Raw genomic sequence first — 20,216 nt, forward strand, 5'->3', positions numbered from 1 at the left:
TGGCTAAATACAAATGGCCCACATATTTAATAAATAATATTTTTAATGGATTAGTAATTAATAATTAACAAATACTCAAAAATAAATAAATAAGGGCAAAACTGTATTTTTATGTCTAGAATGATGAAATGTGCAAGTATTAAACAAACGAAGAACATTCCAAGTTAATTTTTGAAAATATGAACTAAACGTGTTTTCTGATATATATGCACAATTTATCCTAAAAGTAACAGCAAAAACAATTTTATGATTGAAAAGTTGTGTTTATACATACGATTTTAATCACATATGACAAATATTTATGATTATAATAAATGTTAATCATATATAATTTAAAACACTATTTATAAAATCCAAGCGTTATTATCATAACAGATTATAATTACATGTGATTATAACATATCTTAATCATATATGACTTATAAATGTAAACCTAATTTTGTTTTTGATAATCAGATAAAATTAAATGATTATGGATTTAACAATCCAATCCACAATTCATTTAGTCCATATACAATTATATATAAATATCGATATGTTTCCTATAATCATATGTAATTATTATAACTTGTACTCACCTAATTTTGTTTTTGATAATCAGATAAAATTAAATGATTATGGATTTAACAAACTAATCCATAATCCATTTAATCCATATACGATTATATATAAATATCGATATGTTTCCTATAATCATATGTAATTATTATAACTTGTAATCATACATGAGTATAATCATTTAATAATATGTGATTATCTATAAATATCAATATGTTGTATTTGTATAATCATATATGAATATACAAAAACATATAAATACTTATAAACAATATTCAACGAGTTAATTATAACTCGTATTAATTATATGTAACTATGAATCACATCCAAAAAGACTTTAAAATGTACAAATTACATGGAAAAGACTTTAAAATAATTATAACATAAACAATTTTTTAACACAAAATAATGTTAAATACCTTCTCCTTCACCAACATTCTTCCCTCTAAACCCTATATATAACTAAAATATGTTAATAATCATATGTGATTGTACAATATATATATATATATATATATATATATATATATATATATATATATATATATATATATATATATATATATATATATATATATATATATATATATTCGTTTTTACCTTCTCCTTCAACATTCTGTTCCTCATTATCATCACCATTTTTATCTGCTCTTTCATCAATATTCTTTTCTCCAACGCTGAATATTAGTAAAATATGTTATTAATCATATGTGATAATACAAATATATTTTTAATAATGATATCCAATTTAGAAAAATATACTAGTCTTTACCTCTTCCTTCAACATTCTCTTCTTCTTTATCATAATAACCTTTTTTACCATGTCATTCATCGATATTTTTGTCCTCCACACCTGAATTTAAGTAAAACATGTAGTTAATCAAATGTGATTTAAAAAAAAAAAAAAAAAATTAATAATCATACGTTATCTATACTTTTGCCTCCTGCCACATCATCATCACAAAGTTTTTCATTATTCACACCTACCTCATTATTCTTCTCTACCTCATCTTCCTCACCACCTTCAACATTCTAACCACCTTCAATACCATCATTATACTCTTCCTCATCTTCATTACTACCTTCGATATTATCATTTTCCTTTTCTTTATTATCGTATTCATTCTCATCATCAAAAATGGTATCCAAATGGACTTTCAAATGATTCAGTGTGATATTTTCAGGAAATTTATCGATTCCCTTTTCAGTTAACAAATGTAACTTTTTATACTTCATTAGAACCATTTCTTCATAATCCTAAATCACAAATGATTGAAAGTTTATATTAGCATATATGACTAGAGATTAAGATTATTAACTATTGAGAAATTATCTTGTATAATTAAATTTACCTCCTCATTCAAATCTCTTTCAACAAACTCTTCATTAAACTCTCCAGTACCAAAATCACCCAACTCTTCTTTTTCATAACTTTCTCTCAGTTTCATCTTCTCTGACGTCCAGTGACAGATCACTGGGCGTGTTCTTTCAACTTGAATGACCTCGGAATGGACACTATCTACATAAACCAACTGCAAAAGAATAAATAGTTGTCATTACAATCATATGTGATTAAAGAAATTTATTTATAAATCACATGTGATTATAATAAATGTATTGAGATTCACATAAATAACATGTTATTATTACAATTTGGATTTTAACATAACTATAAAACACCTTAAAATCACATGTAATTGTAAATATAATAAGATTCACATATAAATTAACAATGCATGTTGATTCACTTGTGATTAAAATATTTTTCATTACAATCATATGTGATTAGAAATTTACTTTTAAATCACATGCGATTTTAGCAATTTAGATTTTAACATAACTGTAAAAAACCTAGAAAATCACATGTGATTAAAGATAACGAGATTCACATATAAATTAACATAGCATACTGATTTACATGTGATTAAAATATTTGTCATTACAAATCATATGCAATTATACAAATTTACTTTTAAATCATATGCGATTATTGCAATTTAGACTTTTAACATAAGTATAAAAATCCCTAAAAATCACGTGTGATTATAGAGATAATGAGATTCACATGTGATTAAAACATTTTTGATTATAGCAATTTAGATTTTAACATAACTATAAAAAAAACAAAACAAAACAAAAAGAACCCTAAAAATCACATGTGATTAAAGATAACGAGATTCACATATAAATTAACATGGCATACCGATTTACATGTGATTAAAACATTTGTCGTTACAAATCATATGCAATTATAAAAATTTACTTTAAATCATCTGTGATAATTGCAATTTAGAGTTTTAACATAAATATAAAATCCCTAAAAATCACGTATGATAACATAGATAATGAGATTCACATGTGATTAAAGCATAGTTAAGTAATCATATATGATTAATTGAAGAGGAGTTATTAAACATACCACTAAATAAGCAGATGGTCCAACAAAATTACTTGTCGAACTGGATGGATCATAAGATTGTTTGGTTTTAACCAAACAATCTATCAAATATGAACACCAGTCGATGTTGCTTATCTTGGTATCCTTCATGATGTATTTTAGTGGGGAAGTGTTTGCTTTTCCTGAAGAGCTTGATTCAATCAAAGAGTTGATCAACAAAGCTAAAAAATTCATTCTGAAGTTCATATCCACTTTGTTGGATGAAACAATCTTCATTTTTATCTCCTGAAGTCGAATCATGCTCTTGTTTTCAAATTGTTGTGTCCATTCCTCATACGTATTATCCTCTGTTGTTCTAAACGGAAGTTCCGAAAACTTTTTCCTTCCTAATGGAAATCCAAGGATTTGATGGACTGATTCTCTAGTCACATCAATCTTGCCTCTTTGAAGAATAATTTTCTTTGTTGTCAAATCAAACTTCTCAAGAACAAAGCAACTTAGTGCCCCCGGCACCTCTGTCATCTTCATTTTTAAAAGATCTCCAAAACCCATATCTTTTACACAATCTTTTTGAACTTCATTGAAACCTTGAATTACCGATAGCAAAGCTCCAGGGGAGCACCTATCATCAATTACAACAATTAATGAACTAAATTCATATGTGATTATAAGGATTAATGTACTTAGTATACATGTGTGATATTCGAATCACATGTGATTTAACTGAAAAACACAAAAAATAAAATCATATGCGATTGATGTTTTTGTGTTTATAAAATATGGTAATCACACATGATTATAATATGTATAATCATATGTGATTGGTATCTAAAATTGTTTTTCAAATCATATATGATTTTAATCATATATTATTAAAACATTTTTTATTATAACAGATTTTAATCATATATGATTTAAAACACAATATATATATAAAAGATGATAATCATAAAAATATACCTGTTTCTGATTGTATCAAAATGCTTCTTTATTTGCTTCTTCTTCCTTCTCTTTTTCTCCCTTGTTTCAAAATCGGAATCTTCACTTTCATGGACAAGTTTTTTTTCTGTACTTAAAACTACTGCTTGTCTCTTTTTTGAGTCTGGTTTTTCCTCTACTAATATCATAACTGTTTTGGAAATCATATGTGATGACCATATGTGTTAATACATTTATCATTAACCAACAAATTTTAATAATAATGTCTTTAAGAAAATCACAAATGATTAAACAAACTCATAATAAATAAGCATACAATGTCCAACTCAAATTCTAATCACATATGATTAAAATTATACCTTTGTCGTTTTTCCTTTTTGATATTATTTCCATTGTTTCTTCTTCACTTACTCTTTTTTCTTTCCCTTTACCTTTCCTGAGATGTATAAATGTAGATATAATCAGAAAATAAAAAATGATTAAACCAAGCCATGACAAATAAGAATCTAATTTTCATAACATAACAAATGTTAATCACATGTGATTGTATATCTCTTATATATAAAATATGTTAATCATATGTTATTAAAACATAATGTAGGATGTTTGTGTATAATCATATGTGATTGATGTATAAAGGATGTTTAGGTGTGTAAACACATGTGATTTTGTTATACCTTTGTCATGTGATTGAATATCTTTTGATAAAATATAAGATGGTAATTACAAGTAATTAATGTACAAAAGATGCGGTTAAAACAAAAGTAACTACAAAGACAAGTCCAAGGTACTACCGGAAACAACTTTACAAAGTGAGCATACCTCAAATGACTAGTGAAATCCATAACTTAAAAAATGAAGATAGAAGAGATAAGTTGAGATAGATCAGGCTCGAGCTGGAGAATCGGAAATGAGTAACGATTAATGTAAAACACCAAAGCAAGATTCGAAAATTGAAAAAGGGGGTGCAAGAGTTGAGGAGACCTACCCTCTACAAGTTGTGGGAAGGACTCGTGGGTCATTCAAACGACCCTAAGACAAGAAAGCACAAAAGATAAGAAAATATTTGAAGGAAGGAAAATGAATTTTGAAGTGCAAGGTCATCCTACACAAATATAATAAGGGAACTTTATGAAATTTTTAGTTTGTTTTTTTTACTCTATTTTTCTTGATGTAAACAATACAATTGTTTCCTAGTTTTATTTTTGATGAGTTGGAATATAAACGCATGATTGTTATCTTTATTGTATTAAAAACATTAACATGTAGTTTTTTTTTTTGGAACAGTCAACACACCTATTGTTCTACTCCTAAATCTATATACATTTTGTCCTAAGTGGGACTTGAACCCTCAACCAAAGCACCCATCCCTCAACTCATACTAGACCATAGGTCATTCGTCTTCGCAAAGATTTGGGAGGTTTGCTAAAGAGTCCTTATAAATCCCACTGCGAGTGGTGGGCATGCAAGTCGTGGGCATGGCCAACGAAGAGTTGTCACGACAAACACGACACTGATACCTACACAATTGGCACATGAAAGCTCCAACTCTAACCACGATCATGGTCGCAGGTGGGGTTGTGCAATAATGTGGTCGCTTGAAACAAGTTAGATTGCTTGGTCTATATGTCTGAGATGTAATGCAATCTCATTAGCAAACTCTTCTCTAACATCATTTGTTGCACGACCCCACCTATGACCTTGACCATGATCGCAATTGCAGCTTCCATGTGACGATTGTGTATGTATCATTGCCATGACACCTCCCTAACCTCTTTCATCGCCCCTACCTCCACATTGTATAGCGGCGTGATTTTGACGAGTCTTTATTACACCTCATGGTGTTGTGGCATTAGCTCCAATTGGATGTGTTGGGGTGTACTCCACGAAAGGGATATGAAATGTTCCATATTCCCACTCCATGTGGTCCTCCTCAGAATCTCCCGCCTTGGAGGTAGCGGAAATGTAGTTGGGACTGGAGTCTAATGGCTCCTTGGGATCTTCTTCAACATTTCTTGTCTTTAAGATAATTTGGGTGCATCTAGGGCCAGACTAAGGTGTTGGCGAATGGTCGTGGAGGTGGTGGTGGTGAATGCCTGTAGTGGTGATGGTGAATAGTGGTGGCAAATGGTGATGGTGGCGGCGATGGTGGTAGCGATGGTGGTGGTGGATGAGTGTATTTGTAACGTTTAAACTGATGAAGTGTCAAAATGGTAATCATCAACTTTCCATCCTAGTATCCTACCAAGGAATTAAATCCTTCAACATCTTGATGAATATTTTTTTTTTCATTCAGTAATCTTTTTCCCCTTCTAAAATTGAACTAAACACATGAATTCGAGGGGATTGGAATCCTTTTCCCCTAATTTCATTCATTTCCTGTCAACCAAACAGCACCTTAGTGTGTATATACAAAAATAGTTCATGATGTGTATATACAGTAGGACCTGATGCACTTAGTCTTGGTTTTAAAAAGCACAATGCGCACTTGCGCCGATGTGATTAGGATCCCAGAGGCCGATGCGCGATGCGAATACTCAAGCAACAACTAGGTGTGGCGCACAAATAGTAACTACCAAAATATGTTTACCAATGTACTAAAAACCCATAAAGATATAAAATGAAACCAAATGTAACAATCATGCAACCGAATCTAATGGTAATTAGTTAACCAGAATGCAAAATGCATGGGTTTTTTATTCTGTAGATACTATTCAAATAATTAGATCAGCCCCTGATGTGACAAAGTGTGGTTTTGTAACGTTTGCATTCTGGTTGTACGATTAAAAAAAAAGCAGATGCAGAATGCAAAATGAAACCAAAGAGCAGGACTGCGTATACGTACCCAAACACTTGCAGCATTATTGCAATGTCTATAATTGCAATAATCAGATGCTCATTGTACGATTAAAAAAAAAAGAAATAGTAAAAATCGATATCGCTAACCTCAGTTATTTGAACTTGAAAATTGAAACGAATGGAGGCTTCCTGCTGCTGTGCTGATGGAAAGTGCCGTCGATTTAGGGTATGGGCAACTGCAAGCTATCGATCGATTTGGCGTAAGGGGCAAATCGTCGTCGATATAGCGGTGAGGTGGGGGGAAGTTTTAGGTCAAATTTTTTGAGGAAAGAGCTTAGTTCTGTTTGGACCCAAAACCAAAACCCTTTGTGGTAAAAAATTTGAGGTGACAGCTCTGTTACGGACTTTTTCTTTCTCTTTATTGGGAGCCATTTAAATGTAATTTTTTTAATATATAATTTGAAACGGAAAAAAAAAGATTTTTTTTTTAATCAGCCAACCGTCCTAACATGTAACTTTTTAAATTTTCTTTTATCAAGTTTATAACCTTTTAAATACATTTCCTATTCTATAATCACGGGATGTTTGTTTAATCTTTTTGATCCAACTTTTAGACTTTAACTTTTCCAAAAAGTTAAAATGGGGTAAAAGATGTTTGGTAAATGTAAAAGATCTTTTAAAACTAACTTTAGGAGCATTTGGAAAAGTCACGAATGTGTAACTTTTTGGAACTTTTGAAGTCTTCACACTTAAATGACTCACATATACCCCCAACTACCACTACCAAACACCTTTTAAAAACAACTTTTGATTTTTGCTTCTCAAAAGTTAATACAAACACATTTTTAAAAACATCTTTTGTAAAAAGTCTTTTTACAAAAAGTCCTTTTGCAAAAAGGACTTTTGAAGGTAAAAAGATATCCCAAACACCCCCTCAAAATCATATATTTTTCTATCTTTTCCTCTCTATTTTTTAACGAAAATAAACCAAACTCAAAAATCCGATAGAAGAAAACTCTCATGTTTCTGGTTCAACAACGGCAACTAGAAACCAATTCTTCAATGTCAATTCCGACCCATCCATGAGTTAATGGGCTTAATGTCAATTCCGACCCATCCATGAGTTTGTGATGCATTTTGAGGATTCCGACCCATCCATGAGATTAAAGATGACGTGATGAAGTTTGTGATGCATTTTGAGGATTATGGCTCACTTGTCCGGGGTTGCAATTCTTCATTTATCACTCTTGCCCCTAAGATCAAGGATCCTCTTTCTCTAAATGACTACCGCCCGATTAGTCTGATCGGTTGCTTAAGCAAGATAATAAGCAAATTACTTTCCAACAGGTTGAAGCGGGTTATTGGTGACCTGATAGGCGATGTGGAGTCTGCTTACGTTGATGGAAGATTCATACTCAAGGGTCCTCTTATGGTTAACGAGGTGTGCTCATGGGCTAAGAGAGCACATGAAAAGATTCTTTTTTTTTAAAGTAGATTTTGATAAAGCATTCGACTCGGTGAACTGGCAATACCTGGACTCAACAATGGAACAAATGGGTTTTGGAAGCAAATGGAGGTCGTGGATACGTGGATGCCTGAATTCGTCCTGGGCGTCGGTAATCATCAACGGGTCGCCAACAAAAGAATTCCTTATTTCTAAAGGAGTTCGTCAAGGTGATCATCTTTCTCCTTACCTGTTCATTATCGTTATGGAAGGTTTGAATGTGGCCCTTAGGTCGGCTTGTAACAAAGGGATCTTCAAGGGTGTTCAAATCCCGGGTAATGGTCCAATCCTGTCTCACCTCTTCTATGCGGATGACACTCTGTTTATTGGGGAATGGTCAAGATCAAACCTAAAGAACCTAGCATGCATCCTTAGATGTTTCCACATTTCTTCGGGACTCAAAGTTAACTTTCATAATTCGAAAGTATTCGGAATTGGAGTTGACCCAACTGAAACGTCGAACTGGGTTAATCTTCTCGGGTGCGTTTCAGGAAACCTTCCATTTGAATACCTCGGAGTGCCGGTTGGTGCCAATATGAATTTAATAAAACATTGGAAGCCCATAATTAAGAAGTTTCGGTCTAAGCTTTCCTTGTGGAAGGCTAAATCGTTATCGTTTGGTGGAAGGCTCACATTAATCAAATCGGTTATAGGTAACCTGCCTACCTACTTTTTATCCTTATTCCGAGCTCCTGTGGGTGTAATCGAAGAAATGGAAAAGATAAGACGTACCTTTCTGTGGGGAGGTTGTGATGATAAAAAGAAAATTCATTGGGTTTCCTGGGACAAGGTCCTTGCTGCCAAAGAAGATGGGGGACTTGGAGTGGGATCAATACAGGCGTTAAACATTGGAATGCTTGTGAAATGGTGGTGGAGGCTGAACAATGAAACACATTCTTTGTGGGCTAGGGTAATATCCGGTATACATAATTTGGCAAATAAACCGATTGATTATTTATCCTCACAAAGGTACGTTGGAGTATGGAATAATATCGCCAGCTCCAAAAAGTCTCTATGTGAGCTTGGAATTGAGAACCATGATCTTTTTAATATTAGGATCATGTCAGGGAACAATACTCTGTTTTGGTATGACCATTGGCTTGGTTCCAGCAGCCTCAAATCAAAATATCCCAATTTATTTGAATTGGAATCAAAGAAAAGGTGCACTGTATCGGATAGAATTGGCGGATTGAATCAAAAATGGTTGTGGAAAGCTAGGCTGCGGTTCGGGGGATTGATTATGAAGTTAACGACCTAATTAAAGATGTCTCTAGCGTTCAATTAAACTCGGGAATAGACCATTGGAGATGTAAGCTTTCGACGGATGGTATGTACTCGGTGGGCATTATTCGACAGCTTGTAGACAAACTGAAAACCATCAACCCAGTTGCCCCTGTGATTATATGGAGTAAAGTCGTACCGATTAAGGTGATTTGTTTTGTATGGAGAGTTGTACAGCAACGTATACCAACTACTACTGTCTTGGAAATGAGGGGTATTCCGGTCAACTCAACATTATGTAGCTCATGCATTGGAAGTTCTGAATGCGCTGACCACGTGCTGATCAATTGTCCGTTTGCGAATATGATTAGGAGCAGCATTTGGAGATAGTGTGGTATTACAAGTGAGCACGAGTCTATAAAAACCACCAGTGACCTTATACACTTTGTTAGCGCATGGGGGAGGAATAAAAAGAAACGGAAACGACTTGTTGTAATCTGCTATGGCATGCTGTGGAACTTATGGCAATACAGAAACAAAAGACTATTTCACCTAGAGGGTATTTCAGTCCATAATGCAACGAAATGTATTAAGGCCATGACCTTCTATTGGGTTAAACATAGGGGCAATAAGGGTATATGTAGTTGGGAGGAATGGTTATTATCTCCATTTTATGGCTTGTAATGATGCATTTACTTGTATGTCTTTCTTATTTTGGTCCCTCTTCTAGTTCCTTGCTAGGGGAGGATTCCTTTCAATAATAATATTTGCCGTTTGAAAAAAAAAACCAATTAAATTGATTTAATTTGCATTTGAAAAGCCTCCCGAAAATTAAATTACTACAAGACAAAAGAATGACCAATCTGTGCATAAAAGGCACAGCTAATCAATTAATTTCACTAACACTTTTGGTAAATTAATATTGTTAAATATTACAATGATTGTAATATACATGTGTTTCTTTCCGTCTCATTCTATATTTATCTCATATCTAATCTACGTGTATGACCCGTTAGGCTCAGATAAAGTAGATAAACCAATTAATTTTATCAACATATTACTCCGTATGCATAAATCTTATGGAGATACACATCATTCGACCATAATAGAGCCGCAATAATATAGTTTTGAAAAAGGGACAAATTGTTTTTGGAAAGGGACAAATTGTTTGTCATGCTTATGGATGGAAAAGTCTTTTTTTCTCAACTATAAAAATGCAAAAGACAAAATTGCAAGAATGGTCCACGTGGTATGTCAAAACTAGCACCTTTGGTCCAAAATGGGTTTGGCTTGCAAGAATGGTCAAATAGTTCCGTTTTGTTGCGAGTTTGGTCCAATTTCCTATGGATTTTTTTATAATGACGGATTTGCCCTTATATTTTTATTTTCCATTTTATTTTATTATCAATAATTAAAAAGAAATTAAAAATAAAATAAAAATAAAATACTCTCTCTCCCTCTCTCTCTCTTCCTCTTTCTCTCTCTCTCTTTCTCTATCTCTCTCTCTCTCTCTACAAACAAAATTAATACAGATCTGGTAGTGGATTTGTAAAATGCAGAACCCTAACTTTTATCAATTTTTTTCAAGTCATTGTATGAAGTCGAATAGACTAAACACATACACACTCATATATGCATATGAATATCAAGAACACTCGGTTTTTCCTGAGTTCAAGAACAAGAACATCATATTCACGAACTAAGAAATCGATTTCTGATGAACTGCCATCACCACCATCGGAATCAATTTCTTCTATGAATTGCCCAACTCAAACCCATAAGCACACAAACAACTCAATAAACATAAAGATGAAGGTAAACTGCACCCCTTTTATCCCCCTCCCTGAATCGTAGACACCGTATACCCTAAATCAGTACAGGTTAAAGAGATTACGATTTACAGATGAAAGGGGTTACAATTTACAACCTATAAATGTATGTGTCCTTTCCAATTATTGAATCAAATGTCAATCATGTACCTCTCTCTTATTCTTCTCTGAATTGGTGTTTGAATCAAATGCCAATCATATCCCTCTCTCTTTGTTCTTCTCGTCACTGCTACACCTCATCACCATGCTCGTCGCATTCAGATATATTCAGTCTGTAGCTAGAGGATCTGGCGGTGGTGTGGAGATGTAACCCAGATCGATGACAACCACCTCATCGGAGGCTTAACAGCCGAGGAAAATTGATCCGAGGTGTCTTCCCCTCGATTTCCAGTCACGAAACCCTCCATCTGAAAACCCTAGCCGCCAAGAAACCCTAATCATCAAGAAACCCAAACTTCAGATCTCGATCTCCTTTCTCTCGTTGGCATCTGTCTAGGTTCAAAGGGAGGGTAGCAACGATCGAATCGGGTGTTTGGGGTGGTGCTACCTGACCGGAGGGAGGCGGAGGGGTAGCCTAGGCCGGTGACAACCACTCGTTCTTCTTCTTTGGACAGTAGTAAGCAAGAAACGAGAGAGAGAGAGGGTATTTTATTTTATTTTGTTTTATTTTTAATTATTTTTAATTGCTGGTAATAAAACAAAAATGAAAAATTAAATAATAAGGGCAAAATCGTCTTTCCAAAAAAATTCAAACCAAATTGGACCAAACCTGCAAGAAAATGAAACTTTTGGACCATTGATGTTAGCCAAAACCGTTTTAGCCCAAACATGCTAGTTTTGACATACCACAGGAACCATTTTTGCAATTTTGTCAATGCAAAATGTGACTTTCCAACGCGTCAATACAACTTATCGCAATCAAACAAAATTGTCATTAAGTCATGTAAATGTAGTTCACCATTTTTTTTTTAAATACTGCATACAAAAGTACAAAAATAGCCCCTGTAGTTTTACTGCTTTTCACTTTTCTAAAATGAAACCTGCATATTTTATTTTATTTTATGTATTTATTTATTTATTTTGTAGGTATAAAGTTGTATTAAACAACCAAAAATGTAAAAGAAAGCTATATAAAACGTACAAAAGGCAGATAAACTTATGTTGGTGGGAGTGGGCTCGACAATCCACTCGGTAACCTTCGGCGAACACCGGGCCGAGGACTCGGTATGCCAAATGCGGCTAGGCAACTGGGTAGAAGTGTGCCGATGAGAGAGGGTGAAAGTTTGAATGGTTTGTGAACGTTGGCAATGGAATGAATGGTTAATATGAATGTTTTTTTTAAATAAAACCAGCTTTTTATCCTATATAAATACCACTAGTTGTGAGACTCATGTATTATATAGGTTAATTTAAAAAAAAATAAATATAAATATCAAAATATTTGAGAACTTTAAATTTATAAGAAAATAAAAAATAATGAATTATTATAATAGAAATGCTTTTTTATCTTTTAAATTTAAACAAATAATTTAAATAAATAAATAAAAGAAACTAATGAGCTTTGAATTTAGAAATTTAGAAATTAAAATGTAAGTTGATTAATTAAATTGATATGTACTTATTACTATATTTATTGCAATTATTATATTAAAATATTATATGGAATTTATTAAAACAGAAAAACTCATAAAGTGATATTTGGAAAAAATATTCAAAATAACCACAAAATGACATTTGAAAATTTAAATGAGAGTATAACAAGTGGCAAAAAAAATCTTTTATTTATTAGAGTAGATTACATTCATACTTTATCTCACTTCACCTTCTTCATTTTTTTCACTCAAACAACATAATTTTTGTGAAAAAATGGCTTCTCCTTCCAACCCAAAAGCTCAAAAAAAATACCAAAAGACAAACATCTCACATTCTTTATAAAATTCGTTCAAAATCAAAGTGATCGATCTATTTTTGGAGTTATCTACCCATTTCAAACACAAAACCAACCATAATACCAAAACCAACCTCAATTTCAAAAACAACTTCAATTTCAAAACCAACCACAAATGAACTTCTCATCCCAAATGGAAAATGACTTCAAATTTGACGATATTCCCGACTCCCAATGGATTTCCAAACCCAATTCCAAACTCAAGGGGAACCCGAAGTTGTCCCCGGAACGGAGTCAGGGCCGGAAGAGAATTGACCACAACCCAAAAAAAGTGGAAGGGCGGCTCCAAATCAAATCGACACCGGCCAAAGAAAAGACGTTAGCTCGTGCGCGTGGGTGGATTGTTCTGAAGATCCAGTGGTCGGAAACAACCAAGATTGTCCAACTTTTTTCTGGAAAATTACATGACATTTTCTCATGGAGATGAATCTTGGAGAGTATAGGAAAAAGACCAAAATTATTCGAAGTGGAGAAATGTCAACAAAGTGGTGACGAAGTTTAATGGGGTGTTTTCGAATGTCAAACGACAATGACAAAGTGATGCAATTTACGAAGCTATTTTGCAAAAAGCTCTTGAAGTGTACCAGAATCAGAAAGGGACAAATTTCAAATTTCTATATGTTTGGAATATTTTGAAATTGCCACAAAAATGGCAAGATATCGACGCTTCTGAATCTTTTACGTATGGTTATTCTAAAAGAACTAAAACATTTGAAACAACGAGTAGTCAATCGTCCGATGCGCATGTCGGGATAAACCTCAATGAAGATGAGCCTTTTGAGATTCCAAGAGTCACTCGTCCCATGGGAAGAGACCGAGCGAAGCGAAAGGGAAAAGCGACAACAACTAGTTCGGGTGACATCGAGAAACTAACAACAAAAATGGACAATTTGAAGTCGTCCTTAGAGCAATACTTGGCGATCGTACAAGAAAAAGAAAAAACTCGTGCCATGATGATCTTAAGGAGAAGCACAAGCGATCTCATTGGGTGCAAAATGGAAATGATGATAAAAGCCAAAGAGGAGCTTGCAAAAAAAAATATAACATCTAGGTTTTGTTATTTTATTTTCATCGTTTCGTTATTTAAATTTCTAGGTTTGTAATTTGAAATTCTATATTTTATTTGGTGTGTTTTAATATTTTTTTTAAGTTTAATGAAATTCAAGATCTTGATAAAAGTTACGATAAATTAGTTTAAATGTTTATGGCAAATGTGACAACACACGTCATATAAATGATAATTTTTGGCTAAAGTGTGACAAAATTGACGTATCGCCTATGCAGACTATGGCAAGTGTGACACCACTCTCATTAGCCTTATTGTAGGTGGTAGATTTTCTCCGCCATGTCTCATTTCCTTTAGAAAAAAAATTGTTAGCAAGTGAGAAACGAAAAGGTAAAAAAAATGAAATATGTGACTATTTGAGATATTAGGCTAAGGCCATTCCATTTTCTTCAACTTATCCATACATGCATCAAAATCCCTATCTATTTCACTTTTTCAATTCTTTCATTTTTTTTTCCACCATCGATCTTGCAAGCTTGATAATCTCTTCCTCAACTTCTAATGCCCTTGCATCTCTTTTTTCCACAAACTCTTTTGTTTCCACCAACTTTCTTATTTTTTGAATGCCCGAAAATTATTCACTTGCACCTACGTGTTCTGTTGCGGTTTCCATTGAACCTTAACACCAAAATCATGGGCACTAAACTCTTCTACAAGACGAATGAGTGTAGAAGATGGCCCCTAACTTTTAAAGTAGGTCGAGGTCAACCCTTCAAATAGTTGGATTATAAAATCAAGGAACAATAGGGTCTTAGTTTTCAATGACAACACAAACTTGTTCAACTGTTTGCAAGTCTTATAAATATTAGTATTTGTTATAAAAATAATCATATTAATATTTATTATAAAAATATTAATTTCCCCTCTTCCTTTCGTTGTTCATCGATCAGATTAAATTTATTTTTTATAGGATCATATATATTGTTGGTTTTGATTTTCAGTTTCTATCAATGAAATCAACATCATGCTAAATGATAATAGCACAATTAAGGTCAATATACCCAAACAATTTCATAACATTTGAATTTTGATTTCATAACATTATAACAAACAAAATTTATGATTTCATAGCTTATAAACAAAAAAGAATTATGATTACAATTTCAAATGTATAATATTAGAGCAAAAAAGTATTCTAATTTCGTAGTTTATACACAAACAACTTCAGATTTTATAACACTAAGGCAAAAATGAATTTTGATTTTATAGCTTATACATAAACAATTTCTAATTTCAAAAATTATACATAGAAAATGAGAAGATTATGCTTACATGTTTGACGAATTTCTAGCCGGAAGGCGGAAATAAGGAGGGCGGAGGTCTCACTAAAGGAAGATGGCGGTGACCTGCGAGCTCTCTTTGGCCTTGATGGGGAGCTATCGATGGAGTCATCATTTTGTTGGGTTTACGTATTTTTTTAGGTAACGTGGGGAAAATAATAGAGATGGGTAGGAGCGTCCTTATTTTCGGTCAGCGTATGTTGAAAGCTAACCGGTTAAGAAAGTTGGGCCAAACAATGTGACTGAGAAAGCAAATATCAAACAAATGGTGTCTAATCGAGTCAACCCCAATTGCTAACTCAGACCCAACTAGACGGCTATCAAACATAGTCTAACTCTTGCTTTTTTTTTTATATATAGAAAAACTTAATTATTAATCTGATAATTATTTTTTTATAATCTTTCTTTTTTATGTGGAGATGAGGTTACTTTTCAAAAATAATGTCACTTACATACACATTTCTAAATAGCATCGCATCGCTTTGGAAATTAAAAACATTTTGAAAAACTTTTCCTCTATTTAAAACCAATGATTTTTGAAAATACGAGTAACAATTAAATCCATATTAACCTATGAAAAAAATATCCTTGTAGTTGGAGTAAATTTTATTATAATACTGTTTTTATGAATAAACTTTAATCAAGAGAGATGGGAGTTGTGTTTGAAATTGTTATAATAACTAAAAAAGGAAATTATCTATTTTTATACTCAAAAGGAGGGGCGAGGTGAATAACCAAAATATTTACAATCCCTTTACGTTTTTGGCTCAAACATGCAACTTGAAGCAAAATGACTCCATGATCAACAAAAACAACAACCTACAAATTTAACTCCACTTTTCCAGACTCCACATCATTTTGCATACCAACTTCACCCACTGCAGAATCCTCTACCCTTCTATTTGAACGTGTCTCTTCCAAAGCCCTAAAATAAGCATACGGACCCCACCCTAAAAAACAAAAAACAATGTCACTAAAAATTATAAACACTAAACAAAAATACCAAAAAAAAACTACCTTCAGAGTGATATGGAGCTGGAAAAAACTGCAGATAGCAAAAAATGGCAACAGTGAAACCTAAAATCCCTCCAGCAAAAACATCTTGCCAATGATGCCAATAATCATCCACACGTGAAACAGCTACAAGAGACGCCATAAGAAGTGGAAGAAACACAATGCATAGTTTTGCCACGTGTCCCCTTCGATCAAACACTTTTATCTTCCCAGCTAAGTACAATGCCAAAAACCCTAGACCCGCAAACGACCCTGCAACCCAATTTCAATTTCCCAACATTATTTATTATATAAATTCATAAAACCTATATCACTATTAGCAAAAAACTTACATGAAGAATGACCACTTGGGAAGCTCTTATGACCTTCTCGTATATCACTATCTTTCCCATGACACACAACATTCCCCCATTGATCGTAATTCTACATAATTATAATTAAGAAATTATTTCATTTTAGGAAAAAAAAAAAATTGGAGATAAAAAGATTACAATACATTACATACATCGACTCCATCAGGAAAGCAACGCCAAAAGAAATCAGGCCTAGGGCGTCCAGTGGCGTCTTTTATAGCATCTGTAAGGACTCCGGTTATAAGTATAGAAAATAAGAGCCCTAAAATAGCATGGTGAAGATCGTATACATCTCTTCTCTGGAAATAGATGAAGAGAAACACAAGCATAGGCAACAACACCGCATACACCTGTAAAACAAAATATTAAAATAAATTATGTAAAAGCGGATGTTTTTGAGAAAAATAAGGTAAATGTTAACTACTCACGGGTACGGCCCACAAGGGAACGGTGTTATCTTTCATTGGGTATTTAAGATCTGTCATCATGTCTTTGCCCACAAAGCGGTAGAAAGGGTGAATGATGTTTAGAATGATTTCAATGATGGCAAGTAGTAGCAATATAAGCCAGTCATGCATGTGAAGCCTTGCTACCTTTCTTCCATGAGACTTCATGTAGAATAATTCAAGCTCGTTTACCTCAACTCTACCCCCCTGTTGCCCCTGTTTAGATAATTATATATGAATCTGTAAGCTATATATCATGCTTCATGAACAATCATAACAGCAAACTAAAAACAAGAGTTCTTGCAAGATTGTTTCTCATTCATATCTCCGTACAATTAGTGAAAAGATAATAATTATTGTAGAGAATAACATAAATATGATTCATAGATCCACCACCAGTTGAATTTTATTGATAAAGATAACTCTCTTGAACCACATTAAAGGGTATTTTAAAAGAAGACGAAAGTATACAATAATTTGAGAATAGTGTAAAGATTTTTTTTAAACGGTGCATATACTTGCATTGAGAATATCTAAAAGATGATTACGAAACAAAACTGGGGGTTTACTGACCTGAAACATATTGCGAACGATCTGAAGACTCATCCTTCCACTGAGCAAATCAAAATAGAAGAAAAAAGAAAAATCAGGCCGAATTATGCAATCGGTATTTCGAATTTTAAAACCCTACGAAATGCAGGGTTCAATTAACTAGTAAACCTAAATTTACTCGCTTTGTGACTAACGGTTATGAAATAACTACAACAGAATATATGAATTTTACAAGAGAAAAATAATAATTTACAAAGATAAAGTGGAGAGTGATTGTGGTGGTTGTACCTGCAATCTGGACTCCGGAGAGATAATTTCGGGAGAAAATCAATGCGGCAACAATGGACCCAGAGTCATTCAAAATCCCCTTGTTCTAATGAGTGTAAGGTTGACTGATAATAATGGATGCATATGTAAGTGTTACTCGTCTGAGAGAGGGAGGGGGCACGGAGTTGTTTACCAGGGACGGCGGTAGTGAGGTGGGTGTAGGGGTCGGAAATTGGGGGTGGGGGCCGAACGAGGAAACGATTTTATATTCGACTTTACTGAATTTCACACGTTGCCGCTAAACTATATGATAATCTGCAGTTCTGGTCCTTACATTCCTGTAAGTATCAGTTTCACCCATTACTTTTTTGTTTTTCAAGATGGGTAAATTGAATGTGAGGGGCAATTTCACCAAATAGCAAGTGGAGGGGCTTATGTGAATATTTTATCCTATATGCCTAACTTTATACGTCACCTCCATTAAATTCTCATTATTTTCTTAGATAAATGATAGAGCTATTAGTGGTATTTGTTTGAAAGGGTAACGAACTTTTGATTTTTGTCATATTTAGTCACTAAACTTTTTTTCGTTATATATTTTCCATTGAACTATTGAAACTGTTCGCATTCTACCCTTATGACCGGCTGTTGTCGATCATAAGGGTAAAATGTGAACAGTTTCAATAGTTCAATGGCAAATAGATAACGAAAAAAGGTTTAGTGACTAAATATGAATAAAATCGAAAGTTCGTTTCCCTCTAAAAAGTTCAATGACTAAATGTGAACAAACTTCCTCTTGTATTATGTTTTAGCAAATTATTTATTTTTGTTAAATTGTAGCAACATTTATTGATGAAGAAATCTATGAAATAAAAAAAATTATAATAAAAAAAAAACCTAAAAATATATTTTAAAAAAAACAAAAAACCAAAACCGAAATAAAAAACCAATGGTTTGGCATTTTCCAAAATAAAAAATCAAAATTTCCAATCTGATTTTGGTTTTACAAAAAAAATGAACCATTCTCACGGATGTGAATTATGACCATTGGTTTGGCATGCGAAATTTGTGACATCTAATGAATATGTAGTTACAACATCTTCTGAACTCGTAATTCATTGTAAGGGGTTAGAGTATCATCGCATGAATATGTAGTTACAACATCGCCTGAAATCGTAATTCATCACCTGGTTATGGGCCTGCTTGTGTTTCCATTGGGTTGTCTAGAATAATTCGTGGTTGCCATCTATACTCTGGTAGATTACTACATCGCCACATTGTTGGTTAAGGTTATGGTATCTCCTTTAATCCTACATCACATATTCATCATCATCTATTTACATAATTATCATCACCTTTCTATCATCACATATCTCTCATCATTTTATTTCATCACACACCAACTATTTCATCTACAAATGTTTCATCCACAACATATTTGTAGATATAAAATAAATATACGGTTTAAATCTTTTGAAACATATATAAAATCGTTCATCCAGCATAGACGGCAAGTATTCAAATAATATGCACACATAGCACGTAATTTATATAAAATACTTCATATCTATGTGTAAGATGAAAGTAACTATATATACCATAAATGCTTCCTAACTTTGAACCCCAAGGTTTACTCTACTAAAGCTTCATATCCTCGGCTCTCTGAACCTAAAAGGGTCCAGATCTATCACACCAAAAAGCTCAAGATAGCTCTTCAGATTTATCCCTTTGTTTTTAGTGTAAAACCTTTTCCTGACCTTTTATGTCTGCGTTTGTGACTAGACGTATGATATCGTAGACGGTTTGTTTTTTAGAAGATCGCAAACATAAAAAGGTTTGCGTATCATTTTTTGGCGCATATATGGACCTATGTCTTCTAACATTTTCTTACCTCTTCCATAATGTATATTTAACTTATATAAAATATTTTTTTGGGTAAATGTTTGTGTCATTTTTCATTTTTTATACTTTTTTCCTTTTTTTTTATGTAATTATTTGTTTCTTTATTTATTGTTTTTATATCAGTATTAATCCAAATATTC

The 20,216-nt window shown here is 33.0% G+C and overlaps 2 protein-coding genes across 5 annotated transcripts; both read right to left on the reverse strand.

Moving 5' to 3' along the window:
- Window positions 1–901: 901 nt before the first annotated feature.
- On the reverse strand, window positions 902–15,870 carry LOC145041323 (uncharacterized). Of its 4 annotated transcripts, none has more exons than XM_078989340.1 (11): window positions 6,842–7,075; window positions 4,884–4,927; window positions 4,718–4,791; window positions 4,255–4,331; window positions 3,917–4,085; window positions 2,978–3,578; window positions 1,911–2,090; window positions 1,546–1,815; window positions 1,331–1,411; window positions 1,159–1,235; window positions 902–1,010 (listed from the first exon to the last, which is right to left on the reverse strand). In XM_078989340.1, the coding sequence occupies exons 3-8, from the start codon at window positions 4,738–4,740 to the stop codon at window positions 1,591–1,593; spliced, it is 1,275 nt and encodes a 424-aa protein (XP_078845466.1). In that variant the 5' UTR covers window positions 4,741–4,791; window positions 4,884–4,927; window positions 6,842–7,075; the 3' UTR covers window positions 902–1,010; window positions 1,159–1,235; window positions 1,331–1,411; window positions 1,546–1,590. The 4 variants fall into 4 exon arrangements, with proteins under 4 accessions (XP_078845466.1, XP_078845465.1, XP_078845467.1 ...); XM_078989339.1 differs by having other exon boundaries at window positions 1,483–1,815; XM_078989341.1 differs by lacking the exons at window positions 4,718–4,791; window positions 4,884–4,927; window positions 6,842–7,075 and adding an exon at window positions 15,535–15,870 and having other exon boundaries at window positions 1,483–1,815.
- A 353-nt stretch (window positions 15,871–16,223) lies between these two features.
- LOC145041324 (lipid phosphate phosphatase 2-like) lies at window positions 16,224–18,419 on the reverse strand. The gene is made up of 7 exons (XM_078989343.1): window positions 18,196–18,419; window positions 17,929–17,968; window positions 17,338–17,571; window positions 17,062–17,259; window positions 16,889–16,979; window positions 16,560–16,808; window positions 16,224–16,492 (listed from the first exon to the last, which is right to left on the reverse strand). The coding sequence occupies exons 2-7, from the start codon at window positions 17,959–17,961 to the stop codon at window positions 16,362–16,364; spliced, it is 936 nt and encodes a 311-aa protein (XP_078845469.1). The 5' UTR covers window positions 17,962–17,968; window positions 18,196–18,419; the 3' UTR covers window positions 16,224–16,361.
- Window positions 18,420–20,216: the final 1,797 nt, after the last annotated feature.

Source organism: Lactuca saligna, chromosome 4 (assembly GCF_052625555.1).
Source record: "Lactuca saligna cultivar CGN05327 chromosome 4, ASM5262555v1, whole genome shotgun sequence".
Lineage (NCBI taxonomy): Eukaryota > Viridiplantae > Streptophyta > Magnoliopsida > Asterales > Asteraceae > Lactuca > Lactuca saligna.

Coding starts and splice junctions, on each gene's coding strand:
- LOC145041323 (XM_078989340.1), bottom strand. CDS start 4,740: ATGGATTTCACTAGTCATTTGAG. Junction 4,332..4,717: donor GATTTCACTAGTCATTTGAG/GTATGCTCACTT, acceptor TATACATCTCAG/GAAAGGTAAAGGGAAAGAAA. Junction 2,091..2,977: donor GACCATCTGCTTATTTAGTG/GTATGTTTAATA, acceptor ATTCTTTTGCAG/TTGGTTTATGTAGATAGTGT.
- LOC145041324 (XM_078989343.1), bottom strand. CDS start 17,961: ATGAGTCTTCAGATCGTTCGCAATATGTTTCAG. Junction 17,260..17,337: donor TTCCCTTGTGGGCCGTACCC/GTGAGTAGTTAA, acceptor TTTGTTTTACAG/GTGTATGCGGTGTTGTTGCC. Junction 16,980..17,061: donor GCTTTCCTGATGGAGTCGAT/GTATGTAATGTA, acceptor ATAATTATGTAG/AATTACGATCAATGGGGGAA.